The sequence below is a fragment of the Bos taurus genome, chromosome 15 (assembly GCF_002263795.3).
Source record: "Bos taurus isolate L1 Dominette 01449 registration number 42190680 breed Hereford chromosome 15, ARS-UCD2.0, whole genome shotgun sequence".
Lineage (NCBI taxonomy): Eukaryota > Metazoa > Chordata > Mammalia > Artiodactyla > Bovidae > Bos > Bos taurus.
In genome coordinates this window covers 20,627,430-20,649,797 of record NC_037342.1, presented here as the reverse complement: position 1 = coordinate 20,649,797, position 22,368 = coordinate 20,627,430, and the positions used below count along the sequence as shown (strand labels likewise).

At 38.6% G+C, this 22,368-nt stretch overlaps 1 protein-coding gene across 6 annotated transcripts in view; it reads left to right on the top strand.

Annotated features, from left to right (window-relative positions):
- Window positions 1–22,368, top strand: part of ARHGAP20 (Rho GTPase activating protein 20) — a 215,923-nt gene that overhangs the window by 162,814 nt on the left and 30,741 nt on the right. For all 6 annotated transcript variants that reach the window (XM_005215783.5, XM_059874706.1, XM_059874705.1 and 3 more), the window contains 2 exons: window positions 2,174–2,240; window positions 4,597–4,785. In XM_005215783.5, the coding sequence (XP_005215840.1) occupies window positions 2,174–2,240; window positions 4,597–4,785 (256 nt within the window). The remainder of the gene's footprint in view (window positions 1–2,173; window positions 2,241–4,596; window positions 4,786–22,368) is intronic.

The window sequence follows — 22,368 nt, the reverse complement described above, 5'->3', positions numbered from 1 at the left end:
GAAGTTTTAATATTAGCTTAATATTGAGTACTCTTCTTCCATTCCCATTTTATAACTTGTGTTAACTGAAAAGCATAATAAGTTTAGACTACAATGTTAGAATGTTAACATGCATTTTAATATTATATGCTATACATATACAGTTAGGATTTTTTGATATAAAATTCTTAATAGAAAGTTTCAACCTCTTTCCCCTCTTTTCACTTGTTACTATGTAACTCTTATTTACCTATCTCCTCTCCTGGTTCTTCTTCCTTACCTGATTATTCACTTATTATCCCAAGACTCAATCAGTCTTAGAATGATGGATTCTGAAGGATTTACCCTACAATAGAATTTTTACATAAAGAACATAATAGTTAGTAACCATATTCAGTGGCTGCAGGTCCAGAAGATGGGTTGTTCTACCTCCAAATGAACTGGTAAATTTAAAAATAAGTTTTGAATTAGATCATGGATTTTAAAGCATTTTAGTATGCACACCACATTTTCTCTTGCTTTGCTTTTAGCTTCTGCTTCTTTCTGTTTCATGGGGCAATGGTGAGTTTTTGAAATTTTATTGATAGAGAAGATTGGAATGTTTGAAGATGAGGTAGGGAAAGAGAGTTGGAAAGTTCTCGTATTCTCCCTACCAGTATATAAAAATCACATAATGGGTTTTTGTGTTAAAGGGAATGGCTTTCAGAAGGATGGAACTAAAGGAAACACTTGAACAACATCATTTCTTGAGTGAGATTCTCCATAAGTATCAAAATGTAGTGTTACTAAGATGTAACATGTATTAAAGACATCCCATAGTCTTAACTGTTTCAATTTGCTTTTACACATTCCAATTGTAAGTCCTTAAAAATTCAGGGCAACCAAAATGAGGATAATAAATCAGATTTATTTTGGTTAAATTTAATAATATATTTAAGATATAATGAAATATATATGCACTGGATAAAGCAGACACCTCTGCATTGATTTCTTATATAAGCTTATACATTAGAAGAGAATGAACAGTTTAAAGGGGAAGGAGAGAGATTAATTAATTAATGACACTTGTGTTCTTCTGGATAAAGTGATCAGTCTCATCATACCAAAAATATTTCTGTTCAGTATAATTAGGAATTGAGGCAGTTTGGTTTTTAGGTTGTAAGGGATTATTAAAGTGTTTTCAAACACTATAAAAAAAGATAGGATTTTTACTAAATTGCTCTTCCTGTTTGCAATAAAGTTTTTTGACTAGGAAACAATGAAGGACATGATGGAGTAGGGGAGGGCAGTGGGAGATGTAATCTCTTAGCCAGGACCCTCCATTATAAGGTCAGGATCATAATTTTTAATTAGAAGATAAAGGTAAGAATATTAAATATTGCCCATCTGTTGCAGTTTCATTTAAAACATTTTTGCTTTATCCTCTTTTAAAGGATACAGCAAAGTCTGTATAATTTAATATTGTTTCTTTCAAGTGGGATTTTAAATATTGCTGGGTTGTGATTCTGCTAGTGAACAGTTTCATTGTTCCCTATAACTGGGCCTATTCTCTAGACAGAATTCTTGTCCTTTCTGTCCCCAGGCCTGGACTTGCTCAAAGTAAAGCCAGTGTAGACCGTGCCAGCTACCTGTCTCTCTCCTCAAAGCCCCATGGTCATTCTTCTCCTTCTACTCAGAAGCAGCTAAACTGACTTCCACTCAGAAGTCAGCCTTTGAGATTTTACTTTTTCATCACAGACATAGCAGGGTTGTAGCTTTCTGGATAACAAAGTTGTCATTGCAGGGGCATGTTGTAGATTAAATCCAATATTCTTTGAGAAGTTCAGAGAAGCAGAAGTTAGAACTCTGAAAAAGATCAGTTAACCTTTCAGAAAAACAAGAAGTTTCTTCTTACTTTGTGAAAGAGCATATATATGATTTCATATTCTGTGGGCTATCCATAATAGTGAGGGCCTGATTCTGTTACAGTCGGTGGATCTAGTCATCCCTAGGTAAAAATGAGTCCTCTATTAGGGTTTAGAGAGGTTATAGAATCAGAACTACCATCTTCAAAAGCCATATCCACCCGCTATGAAGCTTAAAAGCATTTATATTGCCCCCCCCTTTTTTTTGCAAAACATAAAAATGCCCAGAAAATGTATTCTCATTCATTTACCAAATGTGAAGAATTATTGTTAATTCTTTTGTCTCCAAGGGCTCTGAGAAAGAGTACCAGTTATGGGTCAATTCTGGCAAAGAAGAGGCACCATACCCACTTATTGGTAAGTTTCTATGAAGATCTAAGATAGAATTGATTATGAATTAATTATAATTCTAAATGTCTCAGCAAATTGACTATATAGTCCTAAAATTAAATACTATTAAATATTAAATCTTCTATAATATTCATGTGTTAATTTAATAGATGCCTATCAAGTATTTCCTATGTGCCAGACAAATGATATCTCTTTATTCGAGCAGCTAACGATATAGTTGGAAAGAGAAATGTGAATTTTCCTCTTTTTTTTTCTTTACAAACAGAACTATCTTGTCAACTTTTTAAAACTTTTTTCTGAAAAAAAGCATGTTTTTGTTGTTACTCCTTTTCCCTATATATTTATTTTTCATGATTAGATTTTTAATTTCCTGTTCCCTTTCCTACCTACTACTTGCCTCTGTGGAAGACTATCTATGATCCAATCATGCCTCAATCTGTCAGTATTTAACATCTGCCCTGCACCAGGAATTTTCCTAGGCATCATAAAGACAATGAAATTAAACCATTTTGATTCCTAAATATCCTCATTGACTAACTTAGCAGTCTAGTTTACTAACTACTTTGCTGTTTCTGTAGTCAAATTTTCCAGCATTTGTTTTGAAGAGTCATTGATAAATGATTTATCACCTCACCTTATTTAAACTGATTTCACTAAAAAAATATTCTGGATAAGTGAGTCCATTCAGTGTGGTTAACAGAAAAAGACCAATTACATTAAGGGACAGCATCTGTAGCAGATCTTGAGATGATAACCATTGTTGATGAGAGTTCTGTTAATCATTTTTAAATGCTTACTATCTACCAGACATTGTGCAAAGCATGTCATATGAGTTATCTCATGTTTTCCTTTCATTTACCTGTGGAGATCACTACTGTGTAATTCAGGTTTCAAACAATCTGAGTAATCTAAAATCAAACTTTTCTATGAAATGTATGTTCTCAGACTTAAAACAAGTTGTTATGCTCATAGCTGGGGACAAAAAATTCTTTGCATTTCCAGTTTCTTAATGTTGACCTTTTATAAAAGTCAGTAAGCAACAATTAAAGCTGGGATTAAAAACCAAATGAGTACTTTAAATAATTGTTTTAATAAAATATATTAATTTAATTAAGACTGTATAGATGCTAACTCTCAGGCTTAAAACAGCTTTAAGCTTCATTTCTAACTCTCACTAAAAAATCCATGGGACATGAAACATGATTGTTACTTAGCAACAGTTCTCCACTTCATATTTTAACATGCCTTGCAAACTTCAATTGTATATTAGCCATTGGCTATTTTGATAAATTGACTTGGCTTTATTGCTATCATAGAAGTCCTTTTTTTTTTGCCTTAATCCCTGAAAGTTGCTGTGGTACTTGATGTTAATGGAGCATTGACATTGTCTGCCTGTGCCAGATGGAAAAGAAGGAGTTCACTGAATTACATTCAGTGAAAAATAAGGGATGCAAGAGAATTTACTCTTTTTAAAAAGTAAACAAGATCTACAGCACAATGGTACTTGAGGAATAATTAAGAAAATGCAGCTGCTTAAAAGTACTAAAGAACAAAAAAATCATGTTGCAGTCAGATGCAGAGTCGACGTGGAGTTTAGTTTTTCTAGTTTGAAAATTACTTTTTGAATCTTGTCTCTGTGTTTCTAATACCCTGCAGTCTTCTTCAAATTCTTGCCTTTGAATAACAACCTCAGAGCGCAGTAGGGGGAGGGAAACATAAATCAAACAAACCAGTCCTTTCGCTACTGGGTGACTAATTATATAACTAATAAAAAGTATAAAATGTCTTTTTCAGAAAGATGTCTTGTGTTGAATAATAGTAATAATAGTGATGCCTGAAATATGTAGTTTTTGCCCTTATTATTTTAAAAAATATTAATTCTAAGGTTTACTTATTTGATCCTTATAATGCTATGTGATAGATAGGGTAAATATTTTAAGTCATGGATTTAAGGCTGAGAGAGGTCAAGGACTGACTGAAGATTTACAGAATATACTTAATGTCAAAGGAGAAACTAGAGTGCCTTTAAATATGTACACAGATGTGAGCATAGGAGAAGTCAACATTATGCAACTCACAGACTAATCTGTGCATTCCCAAACAAGATACTCTTTAAAGACATTTTTTTCTCTTTGCTTTTTTCCCTCTGCACTCCAAAAATAAACTACTCTGGTTGGGCCACCTGCATTATGCACTGGTCTCCAGCTGTAAGAGTGTGCATGGTGATCATTAAGTCAACAAAAGGATTCTTTATACCAAAAGTCCCAGGAGCAAATTGCAGTACATTCCAGTATGTAGCACACACAGTCACAGTGTTAGTCTGCCTAAAGTCTACATTTAGATTTTTTTTTTCTCTGTGTAGGGCATGAATATCCCTATGGAATTAAAATGAGCCATCTTCGAGACACTGCACTCCTGACACAGGGATCAAAGGACTCCCCCACACCTTCCAACTTCCAAGAGCCCTTCCTCATGGAGCAGCTGCCCCGAGAGATGCAGTGTCAGTTCATCCTGAAGCCCAGCCGCCTGGCTGTGACCCAGCAGCTGAGTGGTGAGTTTTCTCCTCCCTCATAGAGCCTTTTTTAGCAAAACGTTTCATTCCTGAAAGCAAAAAAAAGTTCTTTGCCTTTCAGCCAGATGAAATATTTTTTTCTTTTAAATTTGCAAAGTGTTTTGAAGGAAAGATGGAGTTTTAGAAGATAGTTTTAGAAATTAGAGGTAGGACTGACTGACTTGTAATCAGCAGCTAATAACTGCAGTAGAGGCTGTTCCTTCTTTCTTCGCTATTCTTTCCCCTTTAACCTTATGTCCACTGCAGAGTCAAAGGCACCGGGCAATGCTGCAGGTGCTTCAATGCTTTCTTTGTACTGTAATACATTGCACAGTGTGTTCCCCAAATGGTCACATTGTAAAAAGGAGGCTGTCAGTGATGCGTGTCAGGAGACTCTAATGCCGGACCTGGATCCTGCTACTGATAGGTATGTAAAGATTACAATGATTTCCACAGAAATCTCTTGGTATTCTTCTAATCCCTCTGAACATAGCCATCCCTTATCCACCCCATAATAAAGACTCCAGAATGGTAAAAATGATATTCCACATAGGAGGACCATCATTAGTTTACTCTAACTCAAGTTTGAGCTTTCCACCTCAATCTGAAAGTAAGATTGTGAAAAAAAAAAGAAGAAAACATATCATGCCAAAAAGTGTTGAGTGGGGTAGTGGAAAATTGGTGCTGACTTTTGTACCTGCTTTTGTCAGTTTGAAAAAACTGGAGAAACCAGTGAACAGTGGCCATTGTTTTATACTCATCCCCCAACACATGCATGTCCAACCCTGTCCCTTTCGGTTGATGACCTAGCCTTAGATTTTATACTTCATTGAAGTCATTGGTCCAGAACTCCTTAATATTGCTGACATTGCATGCAGGCAGGCTCAGTCGTGTCCATTGCTTTGTGACCCCATGGACTGTAGCCCACCAGGCTACTCTGTCCATAGAATTTTCTAGGTAAGAATATTGGAGGTGGGTTGCCATTTCCTACTCCAGGGGATCTTCCCAACCCAACGATCCAGCCTGCGTCTCCTGTGTCTCCTGCACTGGCAGCAGATTGTTTACCACTGCACCACCTGGGAAGCCCTGATCTTGCTGATAGCAGCTATAAAAACTGATCTTGCATTTGCCCCAGTCCTCCTCCCTCCAGCAGTGGTAAATTGAGGTTTTGAACTCTAAGGCTATTTACTCACATCTTTGGGCCATTTTGAAGGGGTATTATAGACATATTACAGTTTCCTAACCTCTAAAATATGAGCTCCTTGAAGGTGGAGAGTTTGGTCTGTTTTGTTTATTGCTATATTCCCAGCACCTGGAACAGTTTCTACATACATAAAAAAATGTCCAATAAATATTTGTTGAATGAATTTATTAATAAGTCTGTTGTTCAGTTCAGTCTCTCAGTCGTGTCCGACTCTTCGCGACCCCATGAATCACAGCACGCCAGGACTCCCTGTCCATCACCAACTCCCGGAGTTCACTGAGACTCACGTCCATCGAGTCAGTGATGCCATCCAGCCATCTCATCCTCTGTCATCCCCTTTTCCTCCTGCCCCCAATCTCTCCCAGCATCAGAGTCTTTTCCAATGAGTCAACTCTTTGCATGAGGTGGCCAAAGTACTGTAGTTTCAGCTTCAGCAGTGCTTATTAAAGTTACAAAAGGAATGTTGCCTTTATATCGAAGATGAGAATATTATTTTACTCTCCTATCTACCCATGTTTTTCAAAACTGTTTCTGTGGGTACCTTGTTAATAAAATAAAATAAGTGTATTTTAACTAATTGGACCAAAATAATCAGGAGTCAAGAACCCTCAAGGTTTTACTCATTTTTGCCAACTATTTGATTAATTAATTGTAAGCAGCCTTTACTTATTAATCCTCTGTTTCTCCCTGTTAAAGGTTAAGATAATAATGGTTGCAGCTATAAAATGATTCATAATAAATGGAGTAACTGTAGACCAATGGTGGCAACTACCTGTGTAGTTAAACAATTAATATGTGAACCAGTTTGTATGTTTTCTTAATACAGAGGATTTTGAGAACAACTACTTTGGAAACCACTAACTTAGATCAGGGATCAACAGACTTTCTCTGTAAAGGACCAGGTATTAAGATCTGCAAGTCAGCAGACAAAACTGAGAATATCATGTAGATACTTACATAACAAGAGAGAAAACAAATTTCCACAAAATTGTTATGGATGATATTCAATATGTAGTAATAATTGAGTACGTGCATGCTCACTCCCTCAGTTATATCCAATCTTTGCAACCCCATGTACTATAGCCTGCCATTCTCCTCTGTCCAGAGATTTTCCAGGCAAGAATACTGGAGCAGGTTGCCATTTTCCTTCTCCAGGGGAATCTTCCCGACCCAGGAACTGAACCCATGTTTTCTGCATTCTTTACCACTGTCCCACCTAGGAAGCCCATAATTGAGTACAATTTTATAATATACAGATATACTAATGAAAATAATTCTTTTGGGTAAATAACATTTCACTTAATTGGGGTTCAAAATTAGTATTCCAGGTTGGGAAGATCCCCTGGAGAAGGGCATGGCAACCCACTCCAGTATTCTTGTCTAGACAGTATTCTTACATGGCAGGCTACAGTCCATGTGGTCACAAAGAGTCAGACAAGACTGAGTGACTAAGCACAGCACAGCACACATCATAATTAAATGTAAAATATTCTGATCTGTAATGATATTTTATACATTTAATGATCTTTGAAAATAGCTTTTCACACACATCAGATCAGATCAGTCACTCAGTCGTGTCCGACTCTTTGCTACCCCATGAATTGCAGCACGCCAGGCCTCCCTGTCCATCACCAACTCCTAGAGTTCACTGAGACTCACGTCCATCGAGTCAGTGATGCCATCCAGCCATCTCATCCTCTGTCGTCCCCTTCTCCTCCTGCCTCCAATCCCTCCCAGCATCAGGGTCTTTTCCAATGAGTCAGCTCTTTGCATTGCCAAATACTAACGTATCATTCTACAAGCATATAATTTTTTTTTTTAATTACACTGTTAATTTATTTTTTTAATTTTTTTTAATTTTATTTTTTATTTTATATTTTAACTGTACAATATTATATTGGTTTTGCCACATATCAACATGAATCCGCCACAGGTATACATGTGTTCCCCATCCTGAACCCTCCTCCCTCTTCCCTCCCTGTACCATCCCTCTGGGTCATCCCAGTGCACCAGCCCCAAGCATCCAGTATCGTGCATCGAACCTGGACTGGCAACTCATTTCATATATAATTTTTTAAATTTTTATTGGAGGATAGTTGCTTTGCATTGTTTTTTTTAATTTTATTTTATTTTTAAACTTTACAATATTGTATTAGTTTTGCCAAACATCGAAATGAATCCGCCACAGGTATACCCGTGCTCCCCATCCTGAACCCTCCTCCCTCCCCATACCCTCCCTTTGGGTCGTCCCAGTGCACTAGCCCCAAGCCTCCAGTATCGTGCATAGAACCTGGACTGGCGACTCGTTTCATACATGATATTATACATGTTTCAATGCCATTCTCCCAAATCTCCCCACCCTTCCCTCTCCCACAGAGTCCATAAGACTGATCTATACATCAGTGTCCCTTTTGCTGTCTCGTACACAGGGTTATTGTTACCATCTTTCTAAATTCCATATATATGCATTAGTATACTGTATTGGTGTTTTTCCTTCTGGCTTACTTCACTCTGTATAATAGGCTCCAGTTTCATCCACCTCATTAGAACTGATTCAAATGTATTCTTTTTAATGGCTGAGTAATACTCCATTGTGTATATGTACCACAGCTTGCTTATCCATTCATCTGCTGATGGGCATCTAGGTTGCTTCCATGTCCTGGCTATTACAAACAGTGTTGCGATGAACATTGGGGTACACGTGTCTCTTTCCCTTCTGGTTTCCTCAGTGTGTATGCCCAGCAGTGGGATTGCTGGATCATAAGGCAGTTCTATTTCCAGTTTTTTAAGGAATCTCCACACTGTTCTCCATAGTGGCTGTACTAGTTTGCATTCCCACCAACAGTGTAAGAGGGTTCCCTTTTCTCCACACCCTCTCCAGCATTTATTGCTTGTAGACTTTTGGATTTCAGCCATTCTGACTGGTGTGAAATGGTACCTCATAGTGGTTTTGATTTGCATTTCTCTGATAATGAGTGATGTTGAGCATCTTTTCATGTGTTTGTTAGCCATCTGTATGTCTTCTTTGGAGAAATGTCTATTTAGTTCTTTGGCCCATTTTTTGATTGCATCATTTATTTTTCTGGAGTTGAGCTGTAGGAGTTGCTTGTATATTTTTGAGATTAGTTTTTTGTCAGTTGCTTCATTTGCTATTATTTTCTCCCATTCTGAAGGCTGTCTTTTCACCTTGCTAATAGTTTCCTTTGTTGTGCAGAAGCTTTTAAGTTTAATTAGGTCCCATTTGTTTATTTTTGCTTTTATTTCCAATATTCTGGGAGGTGGGTCATAGAGGATCCTGCTGTGATGTATGTCAGAGAGTGTTTTGCCTATGTTCTCCTCTAGGAGTTTTATAGTTTCTGGTCTTACGTTGAGATCCTTAATCCATTTTGAGTTTATTTTTGTGTATGGTGTTAGGAAGTGTTCTAGTTTCATTCTTTTACAAGTGGTTGACCAGTTTTCCCAGCACCACTTGTTAAAGAGATTGTCTTTAATCCATTGTATATTACTGTACAACAAAGTATATATATGAATATACATATACATATATCCCCTCTCTTTTTTCTTTCCCATTTACATCACCACAGAGCATTGAGTAGAGTTATAGATTCTCATTAGTTACCTATTTTACACACAGTATCAATAGTTTATATATGTCAATCCCAATCTCCCAGTTCATCACACCAACCTTCCCCTTTGATATCCATATGTTTATGCCCTACATCTATGTTTTTATTTCTGCTTAAATAAGATCATCTATACCAATTTCTTCAGATCTCACTTACATGTATTAATATACAATATTTGTTTTACACTTTCTGACATACCTCATCTTGTATGACAGTCTCTGATTTATCCACATCTCTACAAATGACCCAGTTGTGTTCCTATTTTATGCCTGAGTAACAGTTTTCTGGACTCCAAAATCACTGCAGATGGTAATTGCAGCCATGAAATTAAAAGATGCTTACTCCTTGGAAGGAAAGTTATGACCAACCTAGACAGCGTATTAAAAAGCACAGACATTACTTTGTCAACAAAGGTCCATCTAATCAAGGCTATGGTTTTTCCAGTAGTCATGTATGGATGTGAGAGTTGGACTATAAGGAAAGCTGAGTGCCAGAGAATTGATGCTTTTTAACTGTGGTGTTGAGGAAGACTCTTGAGAGTCCCTTGGACTGCAAGGAGATCCAACCAGTCCATCCTAAAGGAGATCAGTCCTGGGTGTTCATTGAAAGGACTGATGTTAAAGCTGAAACTCCAATACTTTGGCCACATGATGCAAAGAGCTGACTCATTTGAAAAGACCGTGATGCTGGGAAGGATTGAGGGCAGGAGGAAAAGGGGACAACAGAGGATGAGATGGTTGGATGGCATCACTGACTCAATGGACATGGGTTTGGGTGGACTCCGGGAGTTGGTGATGGACAGGGAGGCCTGGCATGCTGCAATTCATAGGATCACAAAGAGTCAGACACGACTGAGAACTGAACTGAACTGAACTGAATATTCCAATGGTAGCTCAGCTGGAAAGAGTCCATTGGTAGCTCAGCTAGTACATTCCCTGGTACCTCAGCTGGTAAAGAATCCACCTGCAGTGCAGGAGACCCTCCGTTCGATCTCTGGATTGGAAAGATCCCCTGGAAAAGGAATAGGCTACCCATTCCAGTATTCATGGGCTTCCCTGGTGACTCAAGACAGTAAAGAATCCGGCTGCACTGTGGGAGACCTGGGCTTGATCCCTGGGTTGGGAAGGTCCCCTGGAGAAGGGCATGGCAACCCACTCCAATATTCTTGCCTGGAGAATCTCCATGGACAGAAGAGCCTGGTGGGCTGCAGTCTTGGGGGTCACAAAGAGTCGGACACCGAGCGACTAAGCACTAAGCAATATCCCTTTGTACATATGTGCCATATCTTCTTTATCCATTCCTCTCTTGGTGGACATTTAGGTTTCTTCCATGTCCTGGCTATTGTAAATAGTGCTGCAATGAACATTGGGGTGCATGGGTCTTTTTGAATTATGGTTTTCTCCAAATATATGCACAGTAGTGGAATTGCTAGGTCACATGGTAGTTCTGTTTTTGGTGTTTTAAGGAACTTCCATACTAGTCTCCATAGTGGCTGTGTCAATTTACATTTCCACCAACATTGCAGGAGGCTTCCCTTTTCTCCATACCCTCTCCAGCATGTACTGTTTATAGATTTTGTGATGATAGCCATTCTAACCAGTGTGAGTTGACGACTCTTTGTAGTTTTGATTTGCATTTCTCTAATAATTAGTGATGTTGAGCATCTTTTCATGTGTTTGTTAGCTATCTGTATGTCTTCTTTGGAGAAATGTCTATTTAGACCTTGTACCCATGTTTTGACTAGGTTGTTTGTTTTTTTATATTGAGCTGAATGAGTTGCTTGTGTATTTTGGAGATTAATCCCTTGTCAGTTTCTTCATTTGCAAATGTTCTCTCCCATTCTAAGGGTTGTCTTTTTGTCTTGTTTATGGTTCCTTTTGCGGTGCAAACTCTTTTCAGTATACCTAGGTCACATTTGTTTATTTTTGTTTTTATTTTCATTACTGTAGGAGGTGGGTCAAAAAAGGTTTTGCTGTAATTTATGTCAAAGGGTGTTCTGCCTGTTTTCCTCTAAGAGTTTTATAGTGTCTGGCCCTACATCAGGTCTTTAATCCATTTTATTTTTGTGTATGGTGTTAAGGAGTGTTCTAATTTCATTCTTGTACATGTAACTCTCCCATTTCCCCAGCACCACTTATTGAAGAAGCTGTCTTTTATCCCTTGTATGTTCTATCCTCCTTTGTCATAGATTAGGGGACCGTAGCTGTGTGGGTTTATCTCTGGGCTTTCTATCTTGTTCCGCTGGTCTATATTTCTGTTTTCTGCCAGTACCATATTGTCTTGATGACTGCAGCCATGTAGTATAGTCTGAAGTCAGCACGCCTGATTTCTCCAGCTCCATTTTTCTTTCTCAAGACTGCTTTAGCTTTTGAGGGTTATGTTTCCATACAAACTGTAAAATTTTCTGTTCTAGTTCTGTGAAAAATGCCATTGGTAATTTGATAGGGATTGCGTTGAATTTGTATATTCCTTTGCATAATATAGTCATTTTCACAACACTGATTCTTCAAACCCAAGAACATGGTATATCTCTACATCTGTTAGTGTCATGGTTGATATCTTTCATCAGTATCTTATAGTTTTCTACATAGAAGACTTTTGCTTCCTTAGGTAGGTTTATTCCTAGGTATTTTATTCATTGGTTGCAGTGATAAGTGGGATTGTTTCCTTAATTTGTCTTTCTGATCTTTTGTTGCTAGTGTATAGAAATGCAAGATATTTCTGTGTATTAGTTTTGTATCCTGTAACTTTAATCACTCTCGTAGTTCTCTGGTGTTATCTTTAGGATTTTCTATTTATAGTCATTTATAGTCATTTATCATGTCATCTACAAACAGTGGTAGTTTTACTTCTTCTTTTCCAATTTTGATTCCTTCTCTTTCTTTTTCTTCTGTGATTGCCATGGCTATGTCTTCCAAGAATGTGTTGAATAATAGTGGTGAGTAGAGATCCTTGTCTTGTTCCAGATCTTAGAGAAAATGCTTTCAATTTTTCACCATTGAGAATAATGTTTGCTGTAGGTTTGTCATATATGGCCTTTATTATGTTGAAATAGGTTCCTTTTCACTTTATGGAGAGTTTTTATCATAAATGGGTGTTGAATTTTCCCAAAAGCTTTTTTTGCATCTGTTGAGATGATCATATGGTTTTCATTCTTCAATTTGTTGATGGTGATGTGTATCACATTGATTTGTATACATTGAAGAATCCTTATATCCCTGGGATAAATCATACCCTTGATCATGATTGATGATCCTCTTAATGTGTTGTTGGATTCGATTTACTAGTATTCTGTTGAAGATTTTACATCTGTGTTCATCAGTGATACTGCTCTATAATTTCCTTTTTCTGTGATATCTTTGCATGATTTTAATATTATGGTGATGGTGACCTTGTCCAATGAGTTTGGGAATATTCCACCCTCTGCAATGTTTTAAAAGAGTTTGAGAAAAATACGTGTTAGCTCTTCTCTAAATGGTAGAATATTCGCCCATGAAGCTATCTCATCCTAAACTTTCATTTGTTTGAAGATTTTTAATCACAGATTCAATTTCTTTACTTGGATTGGTCTGTTCATATATTCTGTTTCTTCCTGGTTCAGTGTTTGGAGACTGTACCTTTCTAAGAATTTGTCCATTTCTTCCAGTTTGTGCTTTTCATTGACATATAGTTGCTTGAAGAAGTCTCAGGATCCTTTACATTTTTGCATTGTCAGTTGTACCGTCTCCTTATTCATGTCTTAGTTCAGTTTAGTTGCTCAGTCGTGTCTGACTCTTTGTGGCCCCATGAATTTCCTATTGGAACCAGTCTGTTGTTCCATGTCCAGTTCTAACTGCTGCTTCCTGACCTGCATACAAATTTCTCAAGAGGCAGGTCAGGTGGTCTGGTATTCCCATCTCTTTCAGAATTTTCCACAGTTTATTGTGATCCACACAGTCAAAGGCTTTGGCATAGTCAATAAAACAGAAATAGATGTTTTTCTGGAACTCTCTTGCCTTTTTGATGATCCAGCAGATATTGGCAATTTGATCTCTGGTTCCTCTGCCTTTTCTAAAACCAGCTTGAACATCTGGAAGTTCACAGTTCATGTATTGCTGAAGCCTGGCTTGGAGAATTTTGAGCATTACTTTACTAGCGTGTGAGATGAGTGCAATTGTGCGGTACTTTGAACATTCTTTGGCATTGCCTTTCTTTGGAATTGGAATGAAAACTGACCTTTTCCACTCCTGTGGCCACTGCTGAGTTTTCCAAATTTGCCGGCATATTGAGTGCAGCACTTTCACAGCATCATCTTTCAGGATTTGAAATAGCTCAACTGGAATTCCATCACCTCCACTAGCTTTGTTCGTAGTGATGCTTTCTAAGGCCCACTTGACTTCACATTCCAGGATGTCTGGCTCTAGATGAGTGATCACACCATCGTGATTATCTTGGTCATGAAGATCTTTTTTGTACAGTTCTTCTGTGTATTCTTGCCACCTCTTCTTAATATCTTCTGCTTCTGTTAGGTCCCTACCATTTCTGTCCTTTATTGAGCCCATCTTTGCATGAAATGTTCCTTTGGTATCTCTGACTTTCTTGAAGAGATCTCTAGTCTTTCCCATTCTGTTGTTTTCCTCTATTTCTTTGCATTGATCGCTGAAGAAGGCTTTCTTATCTCTTCTTGCTATTCTTTGGAACTCTGCATCCCGATGCTTATATCTTTCATTTTCTCCTTTGCTTTTTGCTTCTCTTCTTTTCACAGCTATTTGTAAGGCCTCCCCAGACAGCCATTTTGCTTTTTCGCATTTTTTTCCTTGGGGATGGTCTTAATCCCTGTCTCCTGTACAGTGTTACGAACCTCCGTCCATAGTTTATCAGGCACTCTATCTATCAGATCTAGGCCCTTAAATCTATTTCTCGCTTCCAGTGTATAATCATAAGGGGTTTGATTTAGGTCATACCTGAATGGTCTAGTGGTTTTCCCTACTTTCTTCAATTTAAGTCTGAATTTGGCAATAAGGAGTTCATGATCTGAGCCACAGTCAGCTCCTGGTCTTGTTTTTGCTGACTGTATAGAGCTTCTCCATCTTTGGCTGCAAAGGATATAATCAATCTGATTTCGGTGTTGACCATCTGGTGTTGTCCATGTGTAGAGTCTTCTCTTGTGTTGTTGGAAGAGGGTGTTTGCTATGACCAGTGCGTTCTCTTGGCAAAACTCTATTAGCCTTTTGAGAACTCTTCCTTTTTCCCTTGATGAGTCTGGTTAAAGGTTTTTGTATTGTATCTTCTCAAATAAACAACTTTTAGTTTCATTGATCTGTGCTATTGTTTTCTTTATGTCATTTATTTCTACTCTGATCTTTATGATTTCTTTCCTTCTAACTTTGGGTTGTTTTTTTTTTGTTGTTCTTTTTCTAGTTGCTTTAGGTGTAAGGTTAGGTTGTTTATTTGAGATTTTTCTAGTTTCTTGCAATAGGATTGTATTGCTATAAACTTCCTTCTTAGAAAGTAAGTTACTATATAGCACAGGGAACCCAGCCTGGCACTCTGTGATGAGCCAAAGGGGTGGGATGGGGGGAGAAGAGGAAGGCTCAACAGGGAGGGGGGAAAATGTATAATTATAGCTAATTCTGTTGTTGTACAGTAGAAACCAACACAACTTTGAAAGCAATTTCCCTCCAATTAAAAAAAAAAATATATATATATATATATAAGTTTCTTCTTAGAACTGCTTTTGCTGAATCCCATAGGTGTTGGGTCATCATGTTTTTGTTGTCATTTGTTAGTAGGTAATTTTTTATTCTTGGGGATGGTTTTGATCACACCACCTCCTGTACAATGTTATGAACCTCTGTCCATAATTCTTCAGGCACTCTGTCTATCAGATCTAATCCTTTAAATCTATTTGTCACTTCCACTGTATAATTGTAAAGTATTTGATTTAGGTCATACCTGAATGGTTAGTGGTTTTCCCTACTTTCTTCAACTTAAATCAGAATTTGGCAATAAGTTCATGATTTGAAGCATAGTCAGCTCCTGGTCTCATTTTTGCTGACTGTATAGAGCTTCTCTGTCTTCAACTGCAAAGAATATAATCAGTCTGATTTTAACATTGACCATCAATGTCATTTGACATTGATGTCTATGTGTAGAGTTGTCTCTTATGTTGGTGGAAGAGAGTGTTAGCTATGACCTGTTCATTCTCTTGGCAAAACTCTGTTAGCGTTTGCCGTGCTTCATTTTGTACTCCAAGGCCAAACCTGCCTGTTAGTATATAAGTATCTCTTGACTTCCTACTTTTGCATTCCAGTCACCTATGATGAAAAGTAAATCATTTTTTGGTGTTCATTCTAGAAGGTCTTGTAGGTCCTCATAGAACCATTCAAATGCTTCAGCTTCTTCAGCATTAGTGGTTGGAGCATAGACTTGGATTACTGTGATACTGAATTGTTTGCCTTGGAAATGAACAAAGATCATTCTGTCATTATTGAGACTGCACCCAAGTACTGCATTTCGTAGGGCTTCCCTGATAGCTCAGGTGGTAAAGAATTCACTACAATGCAGGAGACCCTGGTTCAATTCCTAGGTTGGGAAGATTCCCTGGAGAAGGGATGGGCTACCCACTTCAGTATTTTTGAGTTTCCCTTGTGGCTCAGCTGGTAAAGAATCTGCCTGCAATGAGGAAAACCTGGGTTCAATCCCTTGGTTGGGAGATCCCCTGGAGAATGGAATGGCTACCCACTCCAGTATTTTGGTGGAGAATTCCATCGACAGTATAGTCCATAGGATCACAAAGAGTTAGACACGACTGAGCAAGTTTCACTTTCACTGCATTTCAGACTCTTTTGTGACTATGAGGGCTGCTGTATTTCTGCTAAGGAATTCTTGCCAACAGTAGTAGATATAATGGACATCTGAATTAAATTTGCCCATTCCAGTCCAGTCTAGTTCATTGATTCCAAAAATGCCGAAGTTCATTCTCCCCATCTCCTGTTTGACCCTTCCCTATTTACCTTGATTCGTGGACCTAACATTCCAGGTTCCTATGCAATATTGTTCTTTCATCATTGGACTTCACTTCCATCACCAGTCACATCCACAACTGGGCGTTGTTTTCGCTTTGGCTCAGCCTCTTCATTCTTTCCTGAACTATTTCTCCACTCTTCTCTAGTAGCATATTCGGCACATACTCACCTGGGGAGTTCATCTTTCAGTGTCATATCTTTTTGCCTTTTCATACTGTTCATGAGGTTCTCAAGGCAAGAATACTGGAGTGGTTTACCATTCCCTTCTCTAATGGACCACGTTTTGTCAGAACTCTCCACCATGACCCGTCCATCTTGTGTGGCCCTAAATGGCATGGCTATAGTTTCATTGGGTTAGACAAGGCTGTGATCCATGTGGTCAGTTTGGTTAGTTTTCTGTGATTGTGGTTTTCATTCTGTCTTCCCTCTGAAGGGTAAGAATAAGAGACTTGTGGAAGCTTCCTGATGGGAGGGACTGGCTGTGGGGGAATTTGGGTCTGACTTGGATGGGCAAGGCCATGCTCAGTAAATCTTTAATCCAATTTCCTGCTGATGGGTGGAGCTGTGTTCCCTCCCTGTTGGCCTGTGTTTGGTAGGGGTAATGTTGGTAATGGTAACCTCCTTCAAAAGGGCTTATGCCAGCACACCGCTCCCATAACTGTTGTATTCAGTGCCACTGACCCATGGCAGGCCATTGTCAAACCACACCTCTGCCAGAGACTCCTGGACACTCACAAGCATGTCTGGCTCAGTCTCTTGTGGGGTCACTCCTCCTTTCAACTTGGATCCTGGTGTGTACAAGGTTTTGTTTGTGCCCTCCAAGGGTCTATTTCCCCAGTCCTGTGGAAGTTCTGTAATCAAATCCCACTGGCCTTCAAAGTCAAATTCCCTGGGGTTCTCAGTCCCTTTACCAGATCCCCAGGTTTGGAAGTCTGTTGTGGGCCCTAGAACTTATGCAATAGTACAAGAACTTTTTTGGTATAAATGTTCTCCAGTTTGTGGCATCCATCACTTCATGGCAAATATATGGGGAAATAATGGAAACAGTGTCAGACTTTATTTTGGGGGGCTCCAAAATCACTGCAGATGGTGACTGCAGCCATGAAATTAAAAGACACTTGCTCCTTGGATGAAAAGCTATGACAGACCTAGACAGCATATTAAAAAGCAAAGACATTACTTTGCCAACAAAGGTCTGTCTAGTCAAAGCTATGGTTTTTCCAGTAGTCGTGTATGGATATGAGAGATGGACTATAAAGAAAGCTGAGCACCAAAGAACTGATGCTTCTGAACTGTGGTGCTGGAGAAGACTTTGAGAGTCCCTTGGATAGCAAGGAGATCAAGCCAGTCAATCCTAAAGGAAATCAACCCTGAGTATTCATTGGAAGGACTGTTGCTGAAGCTGAAACTCCAATATTTGGCTGCCTGATGTGAAGAACTGACTCATTGGAAAAGACCCTGATCTTGGGCAAAACTGAAGGCAGGAGGAGTAGGGGACGACAGAAGACGAGATGGTTGGATGGTATCACCAACTCAATGGACATGAGTTTGAGCAAGCTCTGGGAAATGGAGAAGGAGAGGGAAACCTGGCATGCTGCAGTCCATGGAGTCGCAAAGAGTTGGACACGACTGAGTGACTGAACTGAACTGATTTTTTAACTTCCTCTTTGATTTCTTCAGTGATCTCTTCAGTTGCATATTGTGTAGCCTCCACATGTTTGTGTTTTTTGAAGTTTTTTTGTGTGTGTATGATTTCTAATGTTATAGCATCATGCTTGGATATGCTATGAAGTTTCAATTACAATTTCAGATATGCTTTGGTTTTTTTTAATTTATTGAGGCTTGATTTGTGACCCAAGATTGATCTGTCCTGGAGAATATTTCATGTTCACTTGAGAACAAAATATATTCTGCTGCTTTTAGCCAGAATGTCCTGTAACCATCATTTAAGTCTATCTAGTCTAATGTGTCCTTTAAGGCTTGTGTTTCCTTAATAATTTCCTGTCTGAATGATCTATCCATTGGTGTCTGGGGAGTGTTAAGTCCCCCACTATTAGTGTGTTACTGTTGATTTCCCTCTTTTATGGATGTTAGCATTTGCCTTATGTATTGAAGGGCTCCTACGGTAGGTGCATTAAATATTTATAATTATTATATTTTCTTCTTGGATTAATCCCTATCATTATGTAGTGTCCCTTCCTTGTCTCTTGTGACAGTCTTTATTTTAGTCTATTTTATGTGACATGAGTATTGCTACTTCACCTTTGTTTTGATTTCCATTTGCATGGAATATCTTTTTCTATCCCCTAACTTTTCAGGCTATATTTCTCCCTATATCTGAAGTGTGTCTCTTGTGGGCAGCATATATATGGATCTTGTTTTGTATCCATTCAGCCTGTCTTTATCTTTTCATCAGAGCATTTAATCCATTTACATTTAAAGTATTTATATGTATATTCCTATTACCACTTTCTTAGTTGTTTTGAATTTGTTTTTGTAGGTTTTTTCCTTCTCTGTGCTTCCTGCCTAGAGAAGTTCTTTTAACATTTATAACGAAGCTGGTCTGGTGACAATGAATTCTCTTAGCTTTTACTTGTCTGTAAATCTTTTGATTTCTCCATCAAATCTGAGCCTTCCTGGGTAGAGTAATCTTATAGGTTTTCCCTTCTATCACTTTAAATATATCCTATCTGGCCGGCAGAGTTTCTGTTAGAAAATCAGCTGATAATCTTATGGACATTCCCCTATATGCTTTTTTAATTAATTTATTTTAATTGGAAGCTAATTACTTTACAATATTATAGTGGTTTTTGCCATACATTGACATGAATCAGCCGTGGGTGTACATGTGTCCCCCATCCTGAACCCCCCTCCCACCTCCCTCCCATCTCATCTCTCAGGGTCATCCAAGTGCACTGGCCCTGAGCACCCTGTCTCATACATTGAATCTGGACTGGCGATCTGTTTCACATGTGATCATATACATGTTTCAATGCTATTCTCTCAAATTATTCCACCCTCGCCTTGCTGCTTTTAATAATTTTTTGTATTTAAATTTTTCAGTTTGATTAATATGTGTTTCAGCTTATTTCTCCCTGTGTTTATCTTATATGGAACTCTCTGCTTCTTGGACTTGACTATTTCCTTTCTCATGTTAGGGAAGTTTTTTACTATAATCTCTTCAAATATTTTCTCAGACCCTTTCTCTTTCTCTTCTTCTGGGACCCATATAATTCAAATGTTGGTGTGTTTAATGTTGTCCCAGAGGTCTCTGAGATTGTGCTCAATTCTTTTCATTCTTTTTTCTTTATTCTACTTCACAGCAGTTATTTCCACCATTTTATTTCTAGCTCACTTATCCATTCTTCTCTCAGTTATTCTGCTATTGATTCCCCCTAGTGTGTTTTTAATTTCAGTTATTGTGATGTTCATCGTTGCTTGTTTGTTCTTTAGTGTTTCTAGGTCCTTGTTAAACATTTCTTGTATTTTCTCCATTCTATTTCCCAGATTTTGAATCATCTTTACTATCATTACTCTGAATTATTTTTCAGGTTGATTGCCTATTTCCTTTTCACTTGTGGGTTTTTACCATGCTCCTTCCTCTGTAACATATTTCTCTGTCTTCTCGTTGTTTAACTTACAGTGTTTGAGATTTCCTTTTTACAGGCTACAGGGTCATAGTTCCTCTTGCTTCTGATGTCCTCCCTAGTGGGAGAGGTTGGTTGTTCCAAGGGTTTGTGTAGGCTTCCTGCTGGGAGGGACTGGTGCCTGTGCTCTGGTGGGTAGTGCTGAGTCTTTTCCCTCTGATGGGCAGAGTCACATCGGGTGGTGTGTTTGGGGATTTCTGTGAGCTTAGTACAACTTTAGGCAGCCTGTCTGCTGATGGGTGGGGCTGTGTTCCTTTCTTGCTGCTTGTTTGGTACTAAGTGTCCAGCACTGGAGCATGTATGCAGTTGGGTGGAGCTAGGTCATGGTATCAAGAAAGATAGTTTATCCAAGGTTATTCAGCTAAGTAGCAGCGCCAGAATCTGAAATCACCTCTGACTATAGAAACCATATTCTTTCCAAGACACCACGTTGCTGATGGATGGTATCAGGTAAGCTGCATTCCCAGGATGCAACACTGACCTAGCCAGTTGCCAGCTCCTGGAGCAAATGCTGTCTTAATCTATTTTGAGTTAATTTCTGTATATGGTATGGTCCAGTTGCATTTTTGCATGTTGCTGTCCAGTTTTCCCAACATGACTTACTAAAGAAACTGTCCTTTCCTCATTGTATGTTCTCGGCTCCTTTGTCCTAAATTAATTAAGCATAAGTATACACGTCTATTTCTGGACTGTCTATTCTGTTCCATTGATCTGTATATCTGTTTTTATGCCAGTATCATTTTATTTTGATTACTATAGCTCTATAATGTAGTGTGGATCACAATAAACTGTGGAAAATTCTGAAAGAGAAGGGAATACCAGACAACCTGACCTGCCTCTTGAGAAACCTACATGCAGGTCAGGAAGCAACAGTTAGAACTGGACATGGAACAACAGACCAGTTCCAAATAGGAAAAGGAGTACGTCGAGGCTATATATTGTCACCCTGCTTATTTAACTTATATGCAGAGTACATCATGAGAAACGCTGGGCTGGAGGAAGCACAAGCTGGAATCAAGATTTCTGGGAGAAATATCAATAACCTCAGATACACAGATGACACCACCCTTATGGCAGAAAGTGAAGGAGAACGAAAGAGCCTCTTGATGAAAGTGAAAGAGGAGAGTGAAAAAGTTGACTTAAAGCTCAACATTCAGAAAACTAAGATCATGGCATTCGGTCCCATCACTTCATGGCAAATAGATGGAGAAACAGTGGAAACAGTGGCTGACTTTATTTTGGGGGGCTCCAAAATCACTGCAGATGGTGATTGCAGCCATGGAATTAAAAGACACTTACTCCTTGGAAGGAAAGTTATGACCAACCTAGACAGCATATTAAAAAGCACAGACATTACTTTGTCAGCAAAGGTCCATCTAGTCAAGACTATGATTTTTCCAGTGGTCATGTATGGATGTGAGAGTTGGACTGTGAAGAAAGCTGAGCACCGAATAATTGATGCTTTTGAACTGTGGTGTTGGAGAAGACTCTTGAGAGTCCCTTGGACTGCAAGGAGATCCAACCAGTCCATCCTAAAGGAAATCAGTCCTGGGTGTTCATTGGAAGGACTGATGCTGAAGCTGAAACTCCAGTACTTTGGCCACCTGATGCAAAGAGCTGACTCATTTGAAAAGCCCCTAATGCTGGGAAAGATTGAGGGCAGGAGGAGAAGGGGATGACAGAGAATGAGATGGCTGGATGGCATCACCGACTCAATGGACATGGGTTTGGGTGGACTCTGGGAGTTGGTGATAGACAGGGAGGCCTGGAGTGTGGCAGTTGATGGCATCGCAAAGAGTCGGACATGACTGAGCGAATGAACTGAACTGAACTGATAATGTAGTTTGAAATTAGGAAGCATGAAGCCCCCTGCTTTGTTGTTCCTTCTCAAGATTGATTTGTCTATTTTAGGGTCTTTTGTCATTCTATACAAATTTTAGAATTGATCTATTACTGTGAAAACCACAATTGGAATTTTGATAGGGACTGCATTGAGTCTATAGACTGTTTTGAATAGTATGGAGATTTTAGCAATAGTAACTCTGCCAATCCATGAGCATGGACTATCTTTCCATTTATTTGTGTCTTCTTCAATTTTT